Source organism: Schistocerca serialis, chromosome 4 (assembly GCF_023864345.2).
Source record: "Schistocerca serialis cubense isolate TAMUIC-IGC-003099 chromosome 4, iqSchSeri2.2, whole genome shotgun sequence".
Classification (NCBI taxonomy): Eukaryota; Metazoa; Arthropoda; class Insecta; order Orthoptera; family Acrididae; genus Schistocerca; species Schistocerca serialis.
Genome location: NC_064641.1, coordinates 620,740,680 through 620,761,619, shown reverse-complemented (window position 1 = coordinate 620,761,619; position 20,940 = coordinate 620,740,680). Strand labels below are relative to the sequence as shown.

Genomic DNA, 20,940 nt, shown 5'->3' with positions numbered 1-20,940 from the left:
GCGAGAAACCGTAAGAACAATTTGCACGAGATTTACTGGACACAGAGAATTTATCTGCTTACTGGAATTACGCTTTCCCGGACAACAGTTATAATCGTTGGTGAAGATTTGGGACGCGACGCAGATGTTATCCGAATGTCAAGAAGTGCGTACGGAATTTTCGTGAATCGCCACGGAAACTATACAGAACGGCTACTATTTCGTGTTTTACATCACAATTAACTTGCATATCTTTTCCAGGAAATGCTCATCTTTCATGGAAACCGTTGTTACCACACTGCCTGTGTAGAAGTGCCTCATGTGCGATCACGAAGAACGTTGGAATGTTTTCATCGGCGCCTTCAGAGAGACCTTTGCACCCGCCTCCACCTCCCCAGCCTACGTTGTCAATCCAGTTGGTACCTGAACACAATAGCCCATCCCCAACCCCCTATTTTACCTTTCTTAATGCACGAACGACAGTAAAACGTTTCTGTGTTTACTTTCCTATTAAGGTTAAGGTTGATTTCTAGATGAGGGCCTTATATTGTCTTTATGAGCGAGTTTGAACTCGAAGACCTCGCTCTCCTTTCCTGTTCAATACGCCGCCATTGTACAAAATCTTCCGGCACTACTCTGGGGGATATTCGCCAAATGTGCGCCATCTTTCTGGTCCAAAGCATTGATTAATAGTTAGTCTGATCGTTTGTACGATTAATTGTAATGATGTGGAGTAAATCTTTTTATATTCACATTACTCATTCATGCGTAAATATGGCTACATGCTGATTTACAAGGTTTTCAAATACAGATATGAGTTGGTATTTCCCACCCACCACCTTTTACACATTACGAAAATAGAAATTCTACTGCGGGAAAGAAGGAATTTTCAAAGAGAAACTTTTGCAGTTTGTTTTCAAATTTAACTTTGCTGTCTATCAGACAATTTACATCAATGAGTAAATGAACAAAAATCTATACAGATGACACAGCTGTCGCTGCTCAGGGAACGACATTTGAAGAAGAAGAATCCAAATCAAAATGTGCTCTCGAAGACCTTATCATCTACTATGACGACAACCACTTGAAACCCACCCGCATAAAACGGAAGTTTGTGGTTTCCACGTGCGCAATAAGGAGGCAAGAAGAGCTGAACATCGCCTGTAAAAGACGAAATCTAAATCACTGTGTCCAACCCAAAGCCTAGTAAACCAAAGTTTGATCGTGCTTTACTATTTCGACTACAATGTACAAACGCTTGACAGAAGATATGCATCAGGAACATTACCTGCAAAGTAACACCACATGGGGAGCGCAGCGCAGCGTCCTCCACACACCCGCTCTTACTCTGTGTTTCACTGCTGGGGAGTACGCCGCACACCACACCAGTCTGAAGGAACTTCGCTCAAGCTAACCAAGTTCATGTGGCTCTTCATGAGACAGGCCCGCCGGCCGTAGTGGCCGGATGCATGGTAACGAATTGCTACTAGGCTGGTAGTAGCATCACATGTTCAGTAACAATCAGCAGAATTTTTTAATGCTTTTGTGCTATTGAATGACGCGCTATAACTATTCCCATAAAACATCTGCTGACAGTATGTTTTATTTGTAAGTACTGTACACTTTGAACTCCATCGTCTAGGTTTTTTCGGCAGTGTGTAACATTCAAAGAATTTTTGCCGAATTGCTACTCACCTGGTCTCTCCATCTTGCTCGTACGAGCTGCGGTAGAAGCCGTTGTACCGCTCACGAACATCACCAACGAATTCGAGGACCACAGTCAATCGGTCACCGGCAAAAACCTGCGACAAGAGCCACAAATTTTGTTGGTATCTCCACCCTCTGTCCAAACACGTAGCTTAGTAATCGCCAGAAAGTAAGGCAGGTTGAAGCGTAGAATCTGGTCGACACGGCAGTCGTTAGAGGTTAAAGCACAGCTTGAGGAAAACAACGAATAGAGCACTTGTGGCATATTTCAAGAGATCAGAGCATTTTCCCGAGGTTATATAAGGAAATCACAGGAAACCTAAAAATAAATGATACCTAGTGATTTGTACCACGATTACGACCATAGCGTTTTAATGACTGTGTCGCTTCGTTTGGTAACGATTATTAGGAAATTTGAACTTCAAAATATTGGCGTCACGCTATATTCCGTTTGTGTGTCGTCTAGAACAGAGAGCGTCTACAGCTAAGAAACAGATTCGTTTTTGGAATAAAAATTACTGAGTTGAAATATATTTTAAAGTTTATCAAGTACACTTAGCTGTATCATTAGGGTGATGTAAATTATTATTCTTGTGCTTCGACATTGAAATTAACTTACTTGCCAGATTATAAGTCTCAATTATGAATGTGATTTGTTTCACATATTTTCAGTAGTTGGTTCTTCTGAGCTTCGAAGTACGTAAATATGGAAGACTTCACTTATTCAACGACTTGTTTCGATAATATTATGTTCTTCTGGTCGATACAATCAAATCACACTGTTTCGCTGGGTAAAACACTGCCATCGTAGAATAAGATTACAATGGCTCGTACTATCAAGCAGTATAATTTGATTGCGTCGACCATTATACGATAATACTACCGAAACTACTCACATACTAAATAAAGTCATATTGCAGCTTCTCTGTGGTCAGCTTTTCTTTCTCAAGTTTTTATGTAACGTTTACACTTTTTACACATCTTTCTCTAGTTCGCATTTTTTTGTTGTAATTTAATAACTCACAGCAGACTGATCACCAGACGCCATTCAGAAGTTTCGAAGGTCAAGATGCTGACAACGGAGTGGATGTTGTCGTGTGCAGTGAGCTCTCATGGTGTTCATCATATATGAATAGTCTTTTGCTCATCGTCACGCCTAGTATTGTTCCTGTTGTCTGGTTGGTTGGTTGTTTTGGGGAAGGAGGCCAGACAGCGAGGTCATCGGTCTCATCGGATTAGGGAAGGACAGGGAAGGAAGTCGGCCGTGCCCTTTGAAAGGAACCATCCCGGCATTTGCCTGGAGCGATTTAGGGAAATCACGGAAAACCTAAATCAGGATGGCCGGACGCGGGATTGAACCGTCGTCCTCCCGAATGCGAGTCCAGTGTCTAACCACTGCGTCACTTCGTTCGGTTGTTGTCTGGTAATGTCATGTATGACACAATCTCCTTTATTTGTCTTCTTCCCACTTCCTCATCTGCTTCCGTTTTTCAGTGGGGCCTGCATTTGTCATAAGCCACGTGTTACTGCCTGTTTTAATGGCAGTTGGTATTCAGATGCCATTCCTAATGCCGTGACCGCCCCCCCCCACTCCCCCTCCCCACCCCATGCACCGAATTTGTGCATCCCATCTGTTTACATCTACAGTGAATCTGAAATTAAAGTGTGAGGACGTTTACCAATTGTTTGCGTAGCGTGTAACTGAGGCAAGACGTCGATACTAGCCTGGTATTCATATAGGTGGCTGTCGGCAACCTCCTATAAACTACAACCAGACTGCCTATCTTACCAGCCCTCGTCGTTAACCCATAAGGCGTATTAAATGCGGAGCAGGATCTCCTTCTGCTGATTAGGGTTTCCCCTGATGTATTGGACCAACTGTTATCCCATATTTTGAGTGATCATTTGGGTAGACGTTTCCACTTCGGTCGTCCACGCTTACAAATTTTAACTGGTTTCTCGGGGTCCATCCTTCCCACATCAACCTTCCAATCCTCTAATCTTGTCTTCATCATTTAAACAGATCCCTTATCGATATATTTGTTCTATGGTCTCACATGGTTACTCCTTGGATGTATTTTAGTACCTTCACTTCCCCTGCTGTAAACTTTTATCTTGTCGTTTCCGCTGTAGTTTCTTCTGCATAGGTCATAGTAGGACACCTCATTGCTTTTATATATTTTTATTTTGCCCTCATTTGCGCACAAATTTGTTTCTCCATACAGTATTTTGCAGGCATCCGGCTACCCTTACGGCCTCTGTCACATGCTTAATCGTTTTCGTGGTTACGTTTTTATGGCTGGTGATAACTCCCTACATAATTAAAGCTCATCACTTATTCAGTTGACACTTCATGTGCTTCTAATTTAAATCTACAGATGATTTTGATGTTACCATACTCTTTGATATTTAGATGAGATTTCCATGTTATACTGCTTAGCTCTTTTACTGAATTGGTGAATTAACCAGTGAAAATTATCCATATTATCTGCTATCAGTACAGCATCATTAAAATAATATACTGAAGCGCCAAATAAACTGATATAGGCATGGGTATTCAAATACAGGGGTACGTAACCGGGCAAAATACGGTGCTGCGGTCGGCAACGCCTGTATAAGAAAATTGTCTGGCACAGTTGTTAGATCGGATACTGCTGCTACAATGGTAGGTTATCAAGATTTAAGTGACTTTGAACGTGGTGTTATAGTCGGCGCACGAATGAAGGGACACAACATCTCCGAGGCAGCAATGAAGTGAGGATTTTCCCGGACGACCATTTCGCGAGTGTACCATGAATATAAAGAATCTGGTAAAACATCAGATCTCCGACATCTCTGCTGTCGGAAAAAAGATCATGTAAGACCGGGAACGACGACGACTGAAGAGAATCGCTTAACGAAATGGCTCTGAGCACTATGCGACTTAATTTCTGAGGTCATCAGTCGCCTAGAACATAGAAATAATTAAGCCTAACTAACCTAAGGACATCACACACATCAATGCCCGAGGCAGGATTCGAACCTGCGACCGTAGCGATCGCTCGGTTGCAGACTGTAGCGCCTAGAACCGCACGGCCACTCCGGCCGGCATCGTTTAACGAGACAGAAGTGCAACCCTTCGGTAAACTGCTGCAGATTTCAATGTTGGGCCATCAAGTATCAGTGTGCGAAACACTCAATGAAACTTCATCGATATGGGCTTTCGGAGCCGAAGACCCACTCGTGTTCCCTTGACGACTACATAACAGAAAGGTTCACGCCTCGCCTGGGCCGGTCAACACCGACGTTGGACTAATGATGATTGGGAACATGTTGCCTGGACGGACGAGTGTCGTTTCAAATTATATCGAACGGGTGGACTTGTACGGCTATAGAGTCAACCTCATGAATCCATGGACCTGCATGTCAGCAGGGGACTGTTCAAGCTGGTAGAGGTTCTGTAATTATGCGAGACGCGTGCAGTTGGAGTGATATCGGACCCCTGATACGTCTAGATAAGACTGTGACAGGTGACACGTACGTAAGCACCCTGTCTGATCATCTGCATATACTCATGTCCATTGTGCGTTCCGACGGACTTGGGAAATTACAGAAGGACAATGCGACACACCACACTTCCAGAATTGCTGCAAAGTGGCTCTAAGAACGCTCCTTTGAATTTAAACAGTTCCGCTGGCCACCAAACTCCCCAGACATGAACATTATTGAGCATATCTGGGATGCCTTGAGACGTGCTGTTCAGAAGAGATCTGCACTCTCTCGTACTCTTACGAATTTATGGACAGCCCTGCACTATTCAAGGTATCAATTCCCTCCAGCACTACTTCTGTTCATGTCACGTCATGCTGCGGCTTTTCTTTGTGTTCGCGGGGGCCCTACACGATACTGGGCAGGGATACCAGGTTCTTTGGCTCTTCAGTGTATATAATATATACAAAAAAAAAAATGGTTCAAATGGATCTGAGCACTATTGGACTTAACTTATGAGGTCATCACTCCCCTAGAACTTAGAACTACTTAAACCTATCTAACCTAAGGACATCACACACAACCATGCCCGAGGCAGGATTCGAACCTGCGACCGTAGCGGTCGCGCGGTTCCAGACTGTAGCGCCTAGAACCGCTCGGCTACTCTGGACGACTATAATATATACATTTAATATTCTGCTTTCTCTATTACGTCATCAATGATAAAAACTATTATTAAACTGGGGTGGGCTTAATGACTTTCCTTCCATGCTTCCTTCATCTATTATTATTTTTCACCTGCCAATCATTCGCATGTTTTAATTCTCATTGTAGTACATCATGCACCTATCTTCTATGATTTTGACCATGCTCTCTCGCACTGTCTTGTCGATTAAGACGTGAGTTATATCTTTTTTTCTAATCTAAACAAAGGCTTTTGACACTGATAGGCTGGATTATTCTACATCTCCATCAATACCCGCTTGCCACCTGATCGTGTTCGCCTAGGGTACTTCTGATACCATTAACTGATCCCCCCTTCCCTGATCCATTCAAGAGTGGAAAGCGGGAATAAATTCTCGAATTTTCTCGTTGTGGCCATTTTGCGAGACTTGTATAAGAGTTGTCAAACTCTGGATTTCCCGACAATCTGTCTTGGCACGTAAATATCATCTATTGTGCCTCTGTTTTTCCTGAAACCTTGCTGTTCTTCGTTTACTTTTATGTCATTCTGTTATGTGTCTCTGATTACTCATGTTACCAGTTCTTAGATGGTATCCAGCAGGGTAATTGTTTATCTCCCTTTTTATATACTGCAATTGCAATGCTTTCTTTCCATTAGCTCGGTATACTACTTTCCTTCATAATACTGTAAAATAAAGTACTAAGTTGTTGATATTGTTCTTGCCCACCTATCTTATTAATTCATTAACTGTGCCGTCATGCCCTGGAGATTTTCCGTTTTTAAGTTTTTTATTGCAGTGCATATTTCGTGCATTGAGATCCGCCCGGCAGATTAACGGCGACAGTCGATGTGCCGGCCAGCCTGGATGTGGTTTTTAGGCGGTTTTCGACATCCCCCTAGGTGAATACCGGGCTGGTCCCCACATCCCGCCTCAGTTACATGGCATGCAGACCTATGGACACTTTCGCATTATTCCATGGACTACACTAGTCGCAGTCATTTGGGGTACACTAATTCCGTCCCGGGAGGTCCGAGGTGGCGGCAGGAAGGGCATCCGGCCACCTTTAATCTAACATTGCCAATTCCGATTAACCATGCCGACCCTGCGTACCTGCGGGAAAAAGGCGTAAGCAAAAGAAAGAATATTTCGTCCATTGAGAAGTCTATTTTCTTGTACACCCCAGCGTGCCGGTTTAGTAAGAAAAACTAAGTTAATGGATCAACGACGAACTGAAACGGGTGTCTTGCGACGTCCGCCCCAAGCAGATGCAACGAACGAAAATGAGATAACAAAAAAAAAAAAACAAAAAAAAACAAACTCCGCATTGGCACTCGAGCCACAGGTAAACCGGTTCGAATACTGGTGGTGGAGGAAATTTTTACTGCCAGTATTTCACCAGCAGGGGGAAGTAGAGGTGGTGGCGTTAAGTTCCCTATCATCAGGCTTTGGGCCAGTAACCTGGTTTTGATGCCAAACTTCTCCGCATTGTCTCATGAAGTGAGGGCATATGACCTTGATGGTGATCCGTCCGTCGAACGGGGACGACAAGTTCGGCGGTCCCCCATGGTTCTCTTCGAGAGGAGAGGGCTGTGTGCTGGCACAGCGTTTCAGCCTTTCTCTTCTCTCATCATCTAAAGCATGAACATATCTCCAGCATGAACATGACACTACACACACACACACACACACACACACACACACACACACACACATACACACATACATTATAGTGACCTATACCTAACAGATGCTCGTACGCACACAGGTCTCATACTTCACAAAGGAAAGTTGCCTGTGTGCGCGAAGGATAGCGAAAAAATTTCCAGTTACGTGGCTGAAATTGCCATATTGGGTCTCCCAGCGATTCATGCCGCACGACTTCATCTTACTTTGTCATCGTCTGTGTTTTGGAGTGTTGTTTGAATTTCGTCCTTGTACTGTACGTACTTGTACTATACTTAAAAATAATTTCCCACCGAATGTTTCAGCTGGTTTGTTTATCATACCAGAGGCAAAAAATTCAACGCAGGTGTTCGATAGAAGCCTGGATTACGTCGTTATTTCGCAAACTAAACCGCCAATCAAACACGCTTCAGGGGTACATATGGAAGACGAGATATAACTAAATTTTTAAAGTTCTGTAAAAGTAACTGAAATTACATAGTAACAAATATTTTCTATACTGGACTGAATTTTCGCTGAACTGCACAGGTAAGAGAGCTGTTTGTTTTTGTAAATCCTATGGAGACACTCACCTGCTCTTGGAGGGTGATGACGAGGAAGTTGCTGCCGTCCTGCAGCGGTTCGTGACTGGCGCCGATGAGGGTACCATTGGTCAACATGACGGACACAGTCACTATGTCGACGTCTGCGTGCATCGTGAGTGTGGGCGTGTCGCGCACAACTTCCACCTCTATGAAGGTAGAGCCGTAAAATCTGAACGGTTGTTCCCTAAAAAAAAAAAAAAAAAACAAGAATCGGGCGTCTAATGTGAATTGGCACAGACAAAGAGCTCCATTCTTTAAAATATAAACTTTTCTTTTTGAGAGCATAGTGACGTCCTCAGTGGTTTCGGGGACATGTAACGTAGTTGCTCTAAAAGCAACATAGATTCAGGCAGGAAAAAAATACTGCACTGCGTAGTAAGTTAATGTAAAGTATATGTAAGCTCCACCTTCCATCACAAATAACTTGAGTTTCATTCATATATGATGGCGATTCAGACAATTTTGAAAATAAAATGACATTCTGCCTGTGGAGAAAAGTTTTTGATGAATTACATACATTTGTCATTTTAGACACAATCGCGGAATACGCCTATAGTTATACCGTGGTTTGGTCATTATCTTCAGATTATATATGTTGTAGGCGTCAGCTGGCAATTAAACAGTTTTTTTTCCGGTTGAGGAAAACGTATGGTGTAAATGCGTTGTTGGCCAAGTGCCTCCTGTGACGCATTTGATCGGAAGATGGTCAAAGTATAATGAGGTGTCAAAAATCATTGGATACCTCCTAATATCGTGTCGGACCTCCCTTCGCATGGCGCATTGTACCAACTCGAAGCGGTTTGTATTCAACAAGTCGCTGTAAGTCCCCTGCAGAAATATTGGGCCATGCTGCCTGTACAACTGTTCATAATTGCCAAAGTGTTACCGGTGCAGGATTTTGTGCATGAAGTGACCTCTCGATTATGACCCATAAATGTTCTATGGGATTCATGTCGGCCGATCTGGGTGGCCAAATAATTCGCTTGAACTGTCCAGAAAGTTCCTCAAACCAGTCGCCGACAATTGTGGCCCGGTGACATGGAGCACTGTCATCCATAAAAATTCCATCGTTGCCTGGGAACATGAAGCCAATGAATGTCTGCAAACGGCATGCAAGTTGCTCAATATTATCGTTTCCAGTCAGTGATCGGATCAGTTTGACCAGAAGACCCAGCCAGTGCCATGTAAAGGCAGCCCACACCATCTTTGAGCCACCACAAGCTTGCACAGGGCCTTGTTGACAACATGGGTTCATGAATTCGTGGGATCCGTGCCGCACTCGAACCCGACCATTAATTATTACCTACTGCAGTCAGTATTCACCTGGGCAGCCCACGATTTTCTAGTCGTCTAGGGTGTAACCGATATGGTCAGTAACTCACGAGAGGTGTTGAAAGCGAAGTGCTGCTAGCAAAGGAACACACGTCGGTCGTCTGCTACGATAGCCCATTAACACAAAATTTCGCCGTAGTGTCCTAATGTATACAGTCCTCGTACGTCCCACAATGATTTTTTGCGGTTATTTCAGGCCGTGTTGCTAGTATGTTAGCACCGAAAACTCTATGCAAACGATCCTGCTCTCACTCGTTAAGTGAAGGCCGTCGGCCACTGTGTTGTCTGTGGTGGGAGGTAATGCCTGAAATGTGGTATTCTCGGCGCACTCTTCACACTGTGGATTTCAGAAAACTAAATTCCTAACAATATCCGAAATAGAATGTCCCATTCATCTAGCTGCAACTATCATTTAATTCTCGTCTTGCGGCCACAATTACGTAGAAAACCTTTTCATGTGAATCACCTGAGCACATATGACAGCTCCTCCATTGCACAGCCCTTTTATACCTTGTGTATGCGATACTACCGTCACCTGATGTGTCCACATGCTATCTCATGACTTTAGTCACCTCAGTCTATATCCGAAAACATTTATGAATGTATATCCACATATTCTGTAATTGTGTATAAAATAACAAGAAGTGTATTATTCCGACCATGTTGCTCCATTTTTAGCTCTTTTGGTTACAACATTAAGCTTTTCTATCATTTTACAAGGTTTCCTCCGTCGCAGAGCCAAATAATATTTTCCGTAACTACATTATATCATAACCTAGGACACATTCTAATTTGAAAATAGTAACGGAAATATAAAATATACCAGCATGCCACACCTGGGGAATGTTGTTAAGAAGGCAGTCAACTTTTTAAAGGAGACCGACATTCACATAACATATTGATAAACTTGGACAACAACTAGTCCATAATAGAAGCGGCACATAAAAATAAAAAGCAACAAAATAATTAATAATATTTCATATGAAAACTGACCTGCGTTTTACATGGATCTAAAGAAACTTAATAACTCTTCTGGGGGAAGAGTGAATACTTCATACTATACATCATCCAAGACGGAACACATATGTTCATACATCTCAAAATGTGTTGACTGGGTAAAGTCATAAAATGCCACAAAATCATATAATGTAAGAAATTTATCTGTACGAATTCAAATAATCATTCAACATTACATGAAGGAAACAAAACTTACTGTTTTTTTTCTAGTCACTACTTTATGAACAACCATGATACACTCGCTTTTCCTAAATTGTCACTAATGCTGAATAAATAAGATGAATATAGGGTCCTTATTTACGTGCATTTAGGCATGTTCCACTCAAACTATATATTTACAATTTTTTGTGAATTTTATATCATGTAATTCCAACAGAAGTGATCTCATTCAGTGTCTCTGCTTATGGCACTCAGTACTCTTGTTTGTACAGCGCTGATGTGTGTTTCATCAGTTATTGTTGTGGGTTGGCAGGAGAGCCAACACCTAAATAATAGAGGAAGCCGAAAGGCACGCGTTTTAGCTCACGCAGGCTGGCGTGAGGTCTGGAACAGGACAAGGAAATTAGAATTTAGAAAAACGGACGTACCTGGTGGAATACTTAACTTTAATCCATTAATGGTGAACGTCGGTCTGGGGTACATGCATCACAAGATCAATAGCAACTGATAATGGCGCCTTGCTAGGTCGTAGCAAATGACGTAGCTGAACGCTTTGCTAACTATCGTCTCGGCAAATGAGAGCGTATTTTGTCAGTGAACCATCGCTAGCAAAGTCGGTTGTACAACTGGGGCGAGTGCTAGGAAGTCTCTCTAGACCTGCCGTGTGGCGGCGCTCGGTCTGCAATCACTGATAGTAGCGACACGCGGGTCCGACGTATACTAACGGACCGCGGCCGATTTAAAGGCTACCACCTAGCAAGTGTGGTGTCTGGCGGTGACACCACAGTTATGCTACTTTCAACAGTCATGTATCATACTGAATAGCAGAGATGATTCTTTTAACACTCTCTTGCGTCTTTTTAATGCAGTTCCATACGCATTTTTAAGACAACATTTTGTCAACAACAGACACCGAACACAAGTTAATCATACAGATATTAAATCTCCCGAATCAGTATCCAGACGTTCTGCTTTACACCAGATGAACTTTGACAATGAAATTTGAAAGTAATCCAGAGAATCGATCATAATAGAACTAAAGTAACTGATAAGTAATGCATCTATAAAAACACAAATTAATAAGAAAGTCATAAAGCACGTTGATGAGTTTTTGTATCTAAAATAGTTGAATATCTCTGGAGGGACAGGCAAATAAATAAAAGGAATCTAAAATTGAAACTTCCTGGTAGATTAAAAGTGTGTGCCGGACCGAGTCTCGAACTCGGGACCTTTGCCTTTCGCGGGCAAGTGCTCTACCAAATGAGCTACCCAAGCACCCGTTTCATATCAGCGCACGCTCCGCTGTATAGTGAAAATTTCATTCTAGAAACATCCCCCAGGCTGTGGCTAAGCCATGTCTCCGCAGTATCCTTTCTTTCAGGAGTGCTAGTTCTGCAAGGTTCGCAGGAGAGCTTCTGTATAGTTTGGAAGGTAGGAGACGAGGTACTGGTAGAAGTAAAGCTGTGAGGACCGGGCGTCAGTCGCGCTTGGGTAGCTCAGTTGGTAGAGCACTTGCTCCCGAAAGGTAAAGGTCCCGAGTTCGAGTCTCGGTCCGGCACTCAGTTTTAATCTGCCAGGAAGTTTCACATCAGCGCACACTCCGCTGTAGAGTGAAAATTTCATTCTAGAATCTAAAATTGTTTTGCTCTACTTTTCGTTAACTAAATAGAGTTTTCAAGGAAGATTTCAATGTGTGTGGACATAACATTTGCGGTTTTCGATCATTAAAAGTTTTGACTTATGTCAATGAGACATCGACTTGCAATGCAGAAACTATTCAAATATCGTGGATTGCTCAGCAGAAATGGTGAGAAAAATTTTGGAAATTATCAAGAATCATATGAAACCAAGAAATCAATCAGATAAAAATCAATCAGATAAGTGACTGGAATTAAAGTAATGAAAATACAGTGGAGAAGGGTGGACCAATGAAGTCATTTACTGGATGGCAAGAAACAACTGACCTAAATGTGAAATAATGGAATGTGAGTGGATGGTAGTAGAAAACATGTTATAGGAGCATGAAAGAGTATCATTGATGACCATAATGCAGGAAGAACTCCTCCCCCTCCCCTCTATATTGCCACCTCTTCTTCCATATGACTGTCCATCCACGTCTATCTCCTCCCCTCTGTCTCTGTATCTCCTCCTCCTCCTCCCTCTCTCCTCCTCCCCCTTTCTACATCTACATCTACATGACTACTCTGCAATTCACATTTAAGTGCTTGGCAGAGGGTTCGTCGAACCACAATCATACTATCTCTCTACTATTCCACTCTCGAACAGCGCGCGGGAAAAACGAACACCTAAACCTTTCTGTTCGAGCTCTGATTTCTCTTATTTTATTTTGATGATCATTCCTACCTATGTAGGTTGGGCTCAACAAAATATTTTCGCATTCGGAAGAGAAAGTTGGTGACTGAAATTTCGTAAATAGATCTCGCCGCGACGAAAAACGTCTTTGCTGTAATGACTTCCATCCCAATTCGCGTATCATATCTGCCACACTCTCTCCCCTACTACGTGATAATACAAAACGAGCTGCCCTTTTTTGCACCCTTTCGATGTCCTCCGTCAATCCCACCTGGTAAGCATCCCACACCGCGCAGCAATATTCTAACAGAGGACGAACGAGTGTAGTGTAAGCTGTCTCTTTAGTGGACTTGTTGCATCTTCTAAGTGCCCTGCCAATGAAACGCAACCTTTGGCTCGCCTTCCCCACAATATTATCTATGTGGTCTTTCCAACTGATGTTGTTCGTAATTTTAACACCCAGGTACTTAGTTGAATTGACAGCCTTGAGAATTATACTATTTATCGAGTAATCGAATTCCAACGGATTTCTTTTGGAACTCATGTGGATCACTTCACACTTTTCGTTATTTAGCGTCAACTGCCACCTGCCACACCATACAGCAATCTTCTCTAAATCGCTTTGCACCTGATACTGGTCTTCGGATGACCTTACTAGACGGTAAATTACAGCATCATCTGTGAACAACCTAAGAGAACTGCTCAGATTGTCACACAGGTCATTTATATAGATCAGGAACAGCAGATGTCCCAGGACGCTTCCCTGGGGAACACCTGATATCACTTCAGTTTTACTCGATGATTTGCCGTCTATTACTACGAACTGCGACCTTCCTGACAGGAAATCACGAATCCAGTCGCACAACTGAGACGATACCCCAAAGGCCCGCAGCTTGATTAGAAGCCGCTTGTGAGGAACGGTGTCAAAAGCTTTCCGGAAATCTAGAAATACGGAATCAACTTGAGATCCCCTGTCGATAGCGGCCATTACTTCGTGCGAATAAAGAGCTAGCTGCGTTGCACAAGAACGATGTTTTCTGAAACCATGCTGATTACGTATCAATAGATCGTTCCCTTCGAGGTGATTCATAATGTTTGAATACAGTATATGCTCCAAAACCCTACTGCAAACCGACGTCAATGATATAGGTCTGTAGTTAGATGGATTACTCCTACTACCCTTCTTAAACACTGGTGCGACCTGCGCAATTTTCCAATCTGTAGGTACAGATCTATCGGTGAGCGAGCGGTTGTACATGAGTGCTAAGTAGGGAGCTGTTGTATCAGCGTAATCTGAAAGGAACCTAATCGGTATACAATCTGGACCTGAAGACTTGCCCGTATCTAGCGATTTGAGTTGCTTCGCAACCCCTAAGGTATCTACTTCTAAGAAACTCATGCTAGCAGCTGTTCGTGTTTCAAATTCTGGAATATTCCAATCATCTTCCCTGGTGAAGGAATTTCGGAAAACTGCGTTCAATAACTCCGCTTTAGCGGCACAGTCGTCGGTAACAGTACCATCGGCACTGCGCAGCGAAGGTATTGACTGCGTCTTGCCGCTTGTGTACTTTACATACGACCAGAATTTCTTCGGATTTTCTACCAAATTTCGAGACAATGTTTCGTTGTGGAACCTATTAAAGGCATCTCGTCCTTGCCAAATTTCGCGCGTCTGTAAATTTTAGCCAATCTTCGGGATTTCGCGTTCTTCTGAATTTCGCATGCTTTTTCCGTTGCCTCTGCAACAGAGTTCGGACCTGTTTCGTGTACCACGGGGGATCAGTTGCATCGCTTACCAATTTATGAGGTATGAATCTCTCAATTGCTGTTGCTACTATATCTTTGAATTTGAGACACATCTCGTCTACATTTGCATAGTCAGTTCGGAAGGAATGGAGATTGTCTCTTAGGAAGGCTTCTAGTGACACTTTATCCGCTTTTTTAAATAAAATTATTTTGCGTTTGTTTCTGGTGGATTTGGAAGAAATGGTATTGAGCCTCCACCCCCTCTCTCTATACATCTCCACCTCCTCCTTTCTCTGCCCACTCCTGCCCCACCTTTTCTATGTCCATCTCCTCTGCTCCTTCTCCGTGATGACCATCTTCTCCGCCTCCACTCTCTGTCCATCTCCTGCCCATGTCTCCCTCCTCATCTCCTTTCCCCTTCTCTCTATCCATCTCCTCCAGCCTCCATACCTCCCTATCCATCCCTCCATCTAGGCTGATACTATTCCAGCACAACACATCTCTCATACAGGGCAGTCTACATTTTAGGGCTCAAAGTCCGCCCTCAGTAGTTGAGTGGTCAGCGCGACAGACTGTCAATCCTAGGGGCCTGGGTTCGATTCCCAGCTGGGTTGGAGATTTTCTCCGCTCAGGGACTGGGTGTTGTGTTGTCCTAATCATCATCATTTCATCCCCATCGACGCGCAAGTCGCCGAAGTGACGTCAAATCCGAAGACTTGCACCAGGCGAGTGGTCTACCCAACGGGAGGCCCTCATCACGCGACATTATTATTATTATTTAGGGCTCAAAAACCATTTCTTGTCCTCATCATCATGTAAAGCAGATCGATAAGACAGGCCAATACTACACCAACACAGGATGCCTGCCATTCAGGGCAGCCTATATGTGGGGATGGGAAAAACAGTATCCTGCCCCTCACATGTAGGCTGCCCTGCAAAGAAAGTTGATAAGGTGGGCTGAAACTATTTCTGCTCAATCTACCTTTCCTACAGGACAGCCTAGGTGCTAGGCACTGGAAAAAAACACATATGTTTTCATTTCTGGTCCTATTGAAGCTAAGAGATTATAAACTCCGTAGTGATGATCCTCACAAGGCTTCCTATTTCTTTGCCAAATTTGTTGCAATCGATCCAGGGGTATGGGAGGAGATCCCAGACATACAGACTCACACACATCCAGGGGATCCCCAGACACATCACCATTGGTCATCTGGGTTCATTTCGAAGTGGGACTCAACACTGTAGACAATTCAACTCCAATCAGTGAGACTCCAGGTCGAAGATGTGTCTGGAGATGCCCCGTACAGAGATGGGATACCAGCCTTACCAATCAGACTGTCAGTCGTCACCATACTGCCCAAAAACCGGGAGTGATGGTTTGGGGTGCCATTTTTTTCATGTTAGGCCTCATTTGGTTGTCATTTGCATCACCCTTACAGCACAGTGCTGTGTCGACGATATTCTACACCCCATTTTGTTTCCCTTCATGTCAAGTTATCCTGGGCTTACAGTTCAGTAAGATAATGCCCACTCAGATAGGGCGAGAGTTTCTACTGCTCTGTGTTGGCCAGCAAGATCGCCAGATCTCTCCGCTATTCAGAAGTTTTAGAGCATCATATGCAGGGCCCTCCAACCAGCTCGAGATTTTGACGATCTAACTCGCCAATTGGACAGAAGTTGGCACAGTGTCCCTCAGAAGGACAACAAATCTATCAATCAGTGCCAAGACGAATAAATTCTTTGTCAAGGGCTGGAGAAGGACCAACTCATTATTGAATCGCTTAATTTCTGAAGCTTTTTCTCTTCAGTAAATCATCCAATTTTTTCTAAAATTGTAATCATTGTTTGTTCTTAAATGTACACGACATCTACGGATTATTGTCCTGTTTGGATGACTCCTTTCTGATACGTAGGTTTCCTCATCTTAGAGTGTATCTCAGACTAATTAAGGAAAGACTGTTCTATGAATTAAATACTTCCAGCTAATGAAAACATGGGATATTTATGTGAATTAGCTGCAGAGAAACGCATGTGCACCTCCAATAATAAAGTGGAATTTATCCAGGAAGCTCACTCCTTTCCAAAACCAGCATGTCAGGAAGTTTAAAAGAAAACCGACAGTGCCAAGAACTTACCCCTCGTTGAGGTTAGGCGCGAACGTGACCTTGTAGGAGCGAGGCAAACTCTCTCCCGGCAGCCTCTGCGCGTCCGTTGGCGACGACGCCAGCGCCACCAGCAGCGCCACGGCAGCTGCTGTCGCTACTGTTTTCATCTGGACACCAAGGTGAGATGTAATGTAGAAACTCGGAAACCAACCAATACCTGTGTAAACTAATGAAAGCATAAGTAAAAAGCAAAAATGAGGAGAGTGGTAAGGCACGAATGTTCTTTATCACCATAAGCTTTATGGACGAAATGTTACCCTAACCCTTAAAAGAGCACTCTGATCTCTTAGGAATGCTCTAAATGGTGTAGAACTGATACGAGACGGTCATGTGAGTTTCCAAAGGTAACTTAAGTCACTGCTGTGGGCTGGTGCGCACATATAACAAAAATCTGGGCACTTATTAGCGAACATTAATATGAGATGTGTCTACCATAAACCTGTATGAGGTCTTGAACACTTCTGGGCACACTTCCAGTGAGATGTCTGAATGTCTGTGACGTAATGGCAGCCCGTTATTCCTCAAGATCCAAAACAACAGAAAGTAATGATGTTGACACTGGGGTCTGGAGCCAATTCGATATCCTAACTCATTCAAAAGGTGTTCCATTGGATTCAAACTGGGACTCTGAGCAGGCTGGTCCATTTCAAGAATGTTAGTGTCCACAAATCATTGGCTCACGGATGCTGCTTTACGACAGAATGCACTGTCAATCTGGTACAAACAAGCAGAATAAGAGGACCACACAGTAACAACGGGAAACACCCCCGTCCACAATGTCTCCTCCTCAGCACTTAACCATTGGCACCACACAAGATGGCAGGTAACGTTCTCCTAGCATTCGCCAACCTAAACCCTACTATCGGATTGTTAGACAATAGAGCGCGACTCCTCACTCCGAATCACTCGTTTCCAGTCACCCACTGTTTAGCAACTGACTGCCAAAATGTGTGGCTTCTAAGTAGCTGCTCGACCATTCTAGTTCTTCCTTTTACTTCTTTACGCACCAGACTGGTGGTAGCACTTTGGACCTCGCGAGTGATTCCATCTGCTGATATCATGTGATTTTGTTCACCCAGCCTCCGCAGTGCTACAGTGTCACTGTCCGTCAGTATATGAGGTCTGCCTGGTCTTTGTTTACCTGCGGTGGTTTCTTCTCGTTTGCGTTTCACAGTCACCTCACCAACAGTCGACTAGAGCAGCATTAGATAGGTTTGAATGTCCCTGATGGATTTGTTACTCAAGCGATATCAAATGCATACCCCACTTTCGAAGTAACTGAGCTGTCATAACCGACCATTCTACTGTTATTGCTTCTTTGCTGATACTACTACACTTTACGCCTACTTTTATACTGGCTGGTCCGCTTCTCGTGACATCTAGTGGTCAGTTCCGCGTTACACAGTGGTGCCCGGATATTTTGATCAGATAGTGTATGTACAAATCGGGTGTATAGAATCAGAACAGTGACATGGGTCGACGTTGAGACATAGCACAATGGCAGAAAGGAAATATCGTGTTTGGACGTGCTCATGACAACATAGCGAATGTAGTTGCCCGATAGGTTGGTGCATCAGCGAGGACTGTTCCATGTAGCTACAAAGAACGGTTTATCATTAGCAATCATGCAACACAGATTAAGAACAGTGGTTGCGAAAAGGATCAATAGGGGCCAGATTCCAGTGCCGCGCCTTGTAAATGACTACCTGTTTCACAACCGACAGGAATTGTTGCTGTCAATGAGTGCAGGTCCGTCTCAAACAGTTTGCGAGCGAACATTGCGAAATGAATTACAAACAATGGACATCTGGAGTCCGGTAACCTAAAAGGCCATCCCTCACAGCTGCACAGTGGGCCAAACAACACTGAAACTGGAAAGTACCTGACTGGAGGTGTGTAACGTAGTTGGACGAGTTAAGATTTTGCCGTTTCTCAAATAACATAAGGCGTGCAGCGCAACAGCGTCCTATTGTGGGGTTTAACCTGCACTGTGTCGGGACTGTAGTTCTAGTTGGAGATGATTCTGTGATGCTTTTTTTGTACTAGGACTTCATCCCACTCGTTCAGTATACTGTGAATATGGACCAGGATGATTATTTCAACATTTTTATTGATCAAATATTGCCTTTTCATCTGCTCTTTCATGACGAGTACGCAGTGGAAGGGAAAGTGTTGCCGGTGCAGCCTTGCTGACGTCGAAAATAATCTGCAGAAAATGGTGAATAAGTTGTCAATTACTTTAGAAGACTATCGGTTATGGTCTGATGTAAATAAGACCAATATCACGACAGTTAAAAACGAAAAACAAAAAGGAGTAGCATAACTAAAAATTCGAAGAAAGAAAATACAGCAAAGAAATAGCTTTTTACAAAGGAAGTCGTAAGCAACGAGGCAATGAAGATTAGAGGAATTAGTTAGGAGACAAGAATCAGCAACTCCTCTTATTCCGTTAAAGAGTATATTCACAAGAACTCCTAAAATAGTGTTAGATTATATATTAATTAACATTAGCAATTTTATTCTGTGATATCAAATGAAGTTGAACATGTTCATTGTACAGCATCTAAAAATTTATACCCTTGACTTCCTCCGTGTTACAGAGACTGTTCTCCACGGAATCCATGGAACACGACTTATGTATTTTTATGCGTCGTTTCGGAGCTCTTAAATTCGGATTTCGGATACCAGTTTACCGATTACGAGTTTGTTTGGTCATGTACTCCAACATACAGTAGACACTGGAATGCAGCTCTCGCTGCAGGATTTCATGTACCACAATCGGTTTTCAGGTCCACGTAAAAGCTCTACTTCATTTGACTCACGATTGGGTTGTCATGTTGCAGTTTTAGAATGGTTCATGTAAACGAAGTAAACCTGTGTGAAATAAAGCACAAGAGCAAGTACTGGACTTACCAGGAAGTTACAATTTCTTTAATTAAACTGAGGAGAAGTATTTTTTTGTGATGTGGAAAGAGATACATGAGTGCTGATATATTTACTGAATTAACAGAATAGAACGGATTGGCAAGAACCCTGTATACACAACGTAGCTACACTCGCTCTTACTTTTACTGGTAAAGACTCTCGATACAGCGTGATAAAATATTTTCTAATCACATGCACAGGGTTAAGGGTAATTAGAAAATTTTCTAGCCGTTCCAAGCCTCGAAAACGGTAATAACGTTCAACCAGCTGTCACTTCATACTTTTTCCACAATGGGGAACTTGGAAGTGGTTACAATAAAACAACTTCGCACTTATTAATTGACGAGGTTAAGATTTTCAAATATATTTTCTTAAGAAATTTCCCTCACCTCTTCGTTAAGGGATCATTAAAATCCATAAGGAAATCGATATTGTTCTCTCTATTAAAAGCACTGAAAGTATTAAGAGGGTACTGATAATTTTCATAGTGCTGACGAAATCACAATAGCTGCTATAAGACACAACTTGTACAAAAAAACTGATCCTCGGGGAACCAGTACTGGATTGGGCTATCAAATCAGTTGTGGCCTTACATGTAAACAGAATAGCGATTATCATTTCCAAAGTTCTGCTTCAGTCGTGGGCAAATTGCGTTGCATGCAAAGATGGTGATTTTAACTGTTCAGACAGGTGGTGCGGTTGTATGCCGAAAGATATCCTGGTCTAGCGAAGCCCTTAGGATCTGTCTTTGCAACATTGTAAACAAAAATTCAAAAAACTGGACGTATGAACAGCAACTTATGACAGATACGTAAGTAAAGTTTTAGCAGCAGTAACACACAATTCACATGTCCTTACGAGCCAGCTTCAACGCGCTGGTGAGATCAGTCGAAGAAACGTTTGCGAGTACCGCACTGAACTCCACTTTTCACTCGATCAGCATCTCCGTGGCAAAGACTTTCAAAATCTGTTATAGTTCTCGGAATATTGTCTGCGGAAAAAGCAAAATGATCAGTTGTTTCTATGTAAGATTTTGCTAACGGGTGAAGCATCGATTAGAAAACATGGGGAAATCCATCGAAATAATAAGCACTGTTTAGCAGAAAATCCACTCTGGCTGAGAGACTTTGATAAAGAAACGTCGCCGATCTGTCAAAGTGTAGCGTGCACTGTGCA

The 20,940-nt window shown here is 43.0% G+C and overlaps 1 protein-coding gene across 1 annotated transcript in view; it reads right to left on the bottom strand.

The window, feature by feature from the left end:
- The window catches only part of LOC126474640 (aminopeptidase N-like), a 196,818-nt gene that overhangs the window by 165,430 nt on the left and 10,448 nt on the right, over nt 1-20,940 (bottom strand). The window contains exons 2-4 of the mRNA XM_050102118.1: nt 16,810-16,996; nt 8,096-8,291; nt 1,675-1,781 (exon numbers count right to left, since the gene is read on the bottom strand). Of these exons, the coding sequence (XP_049958075.1) occupies nt 1,675-1,781; nt 8,096-8,291; nt 16,810-16,996 (490 nt within the window). The remainder of the gene's footprint in view (nt 1-1,674; nt 1,782-8,095; nt 8,292-16,809; nt 16,997-20,940) is intronic.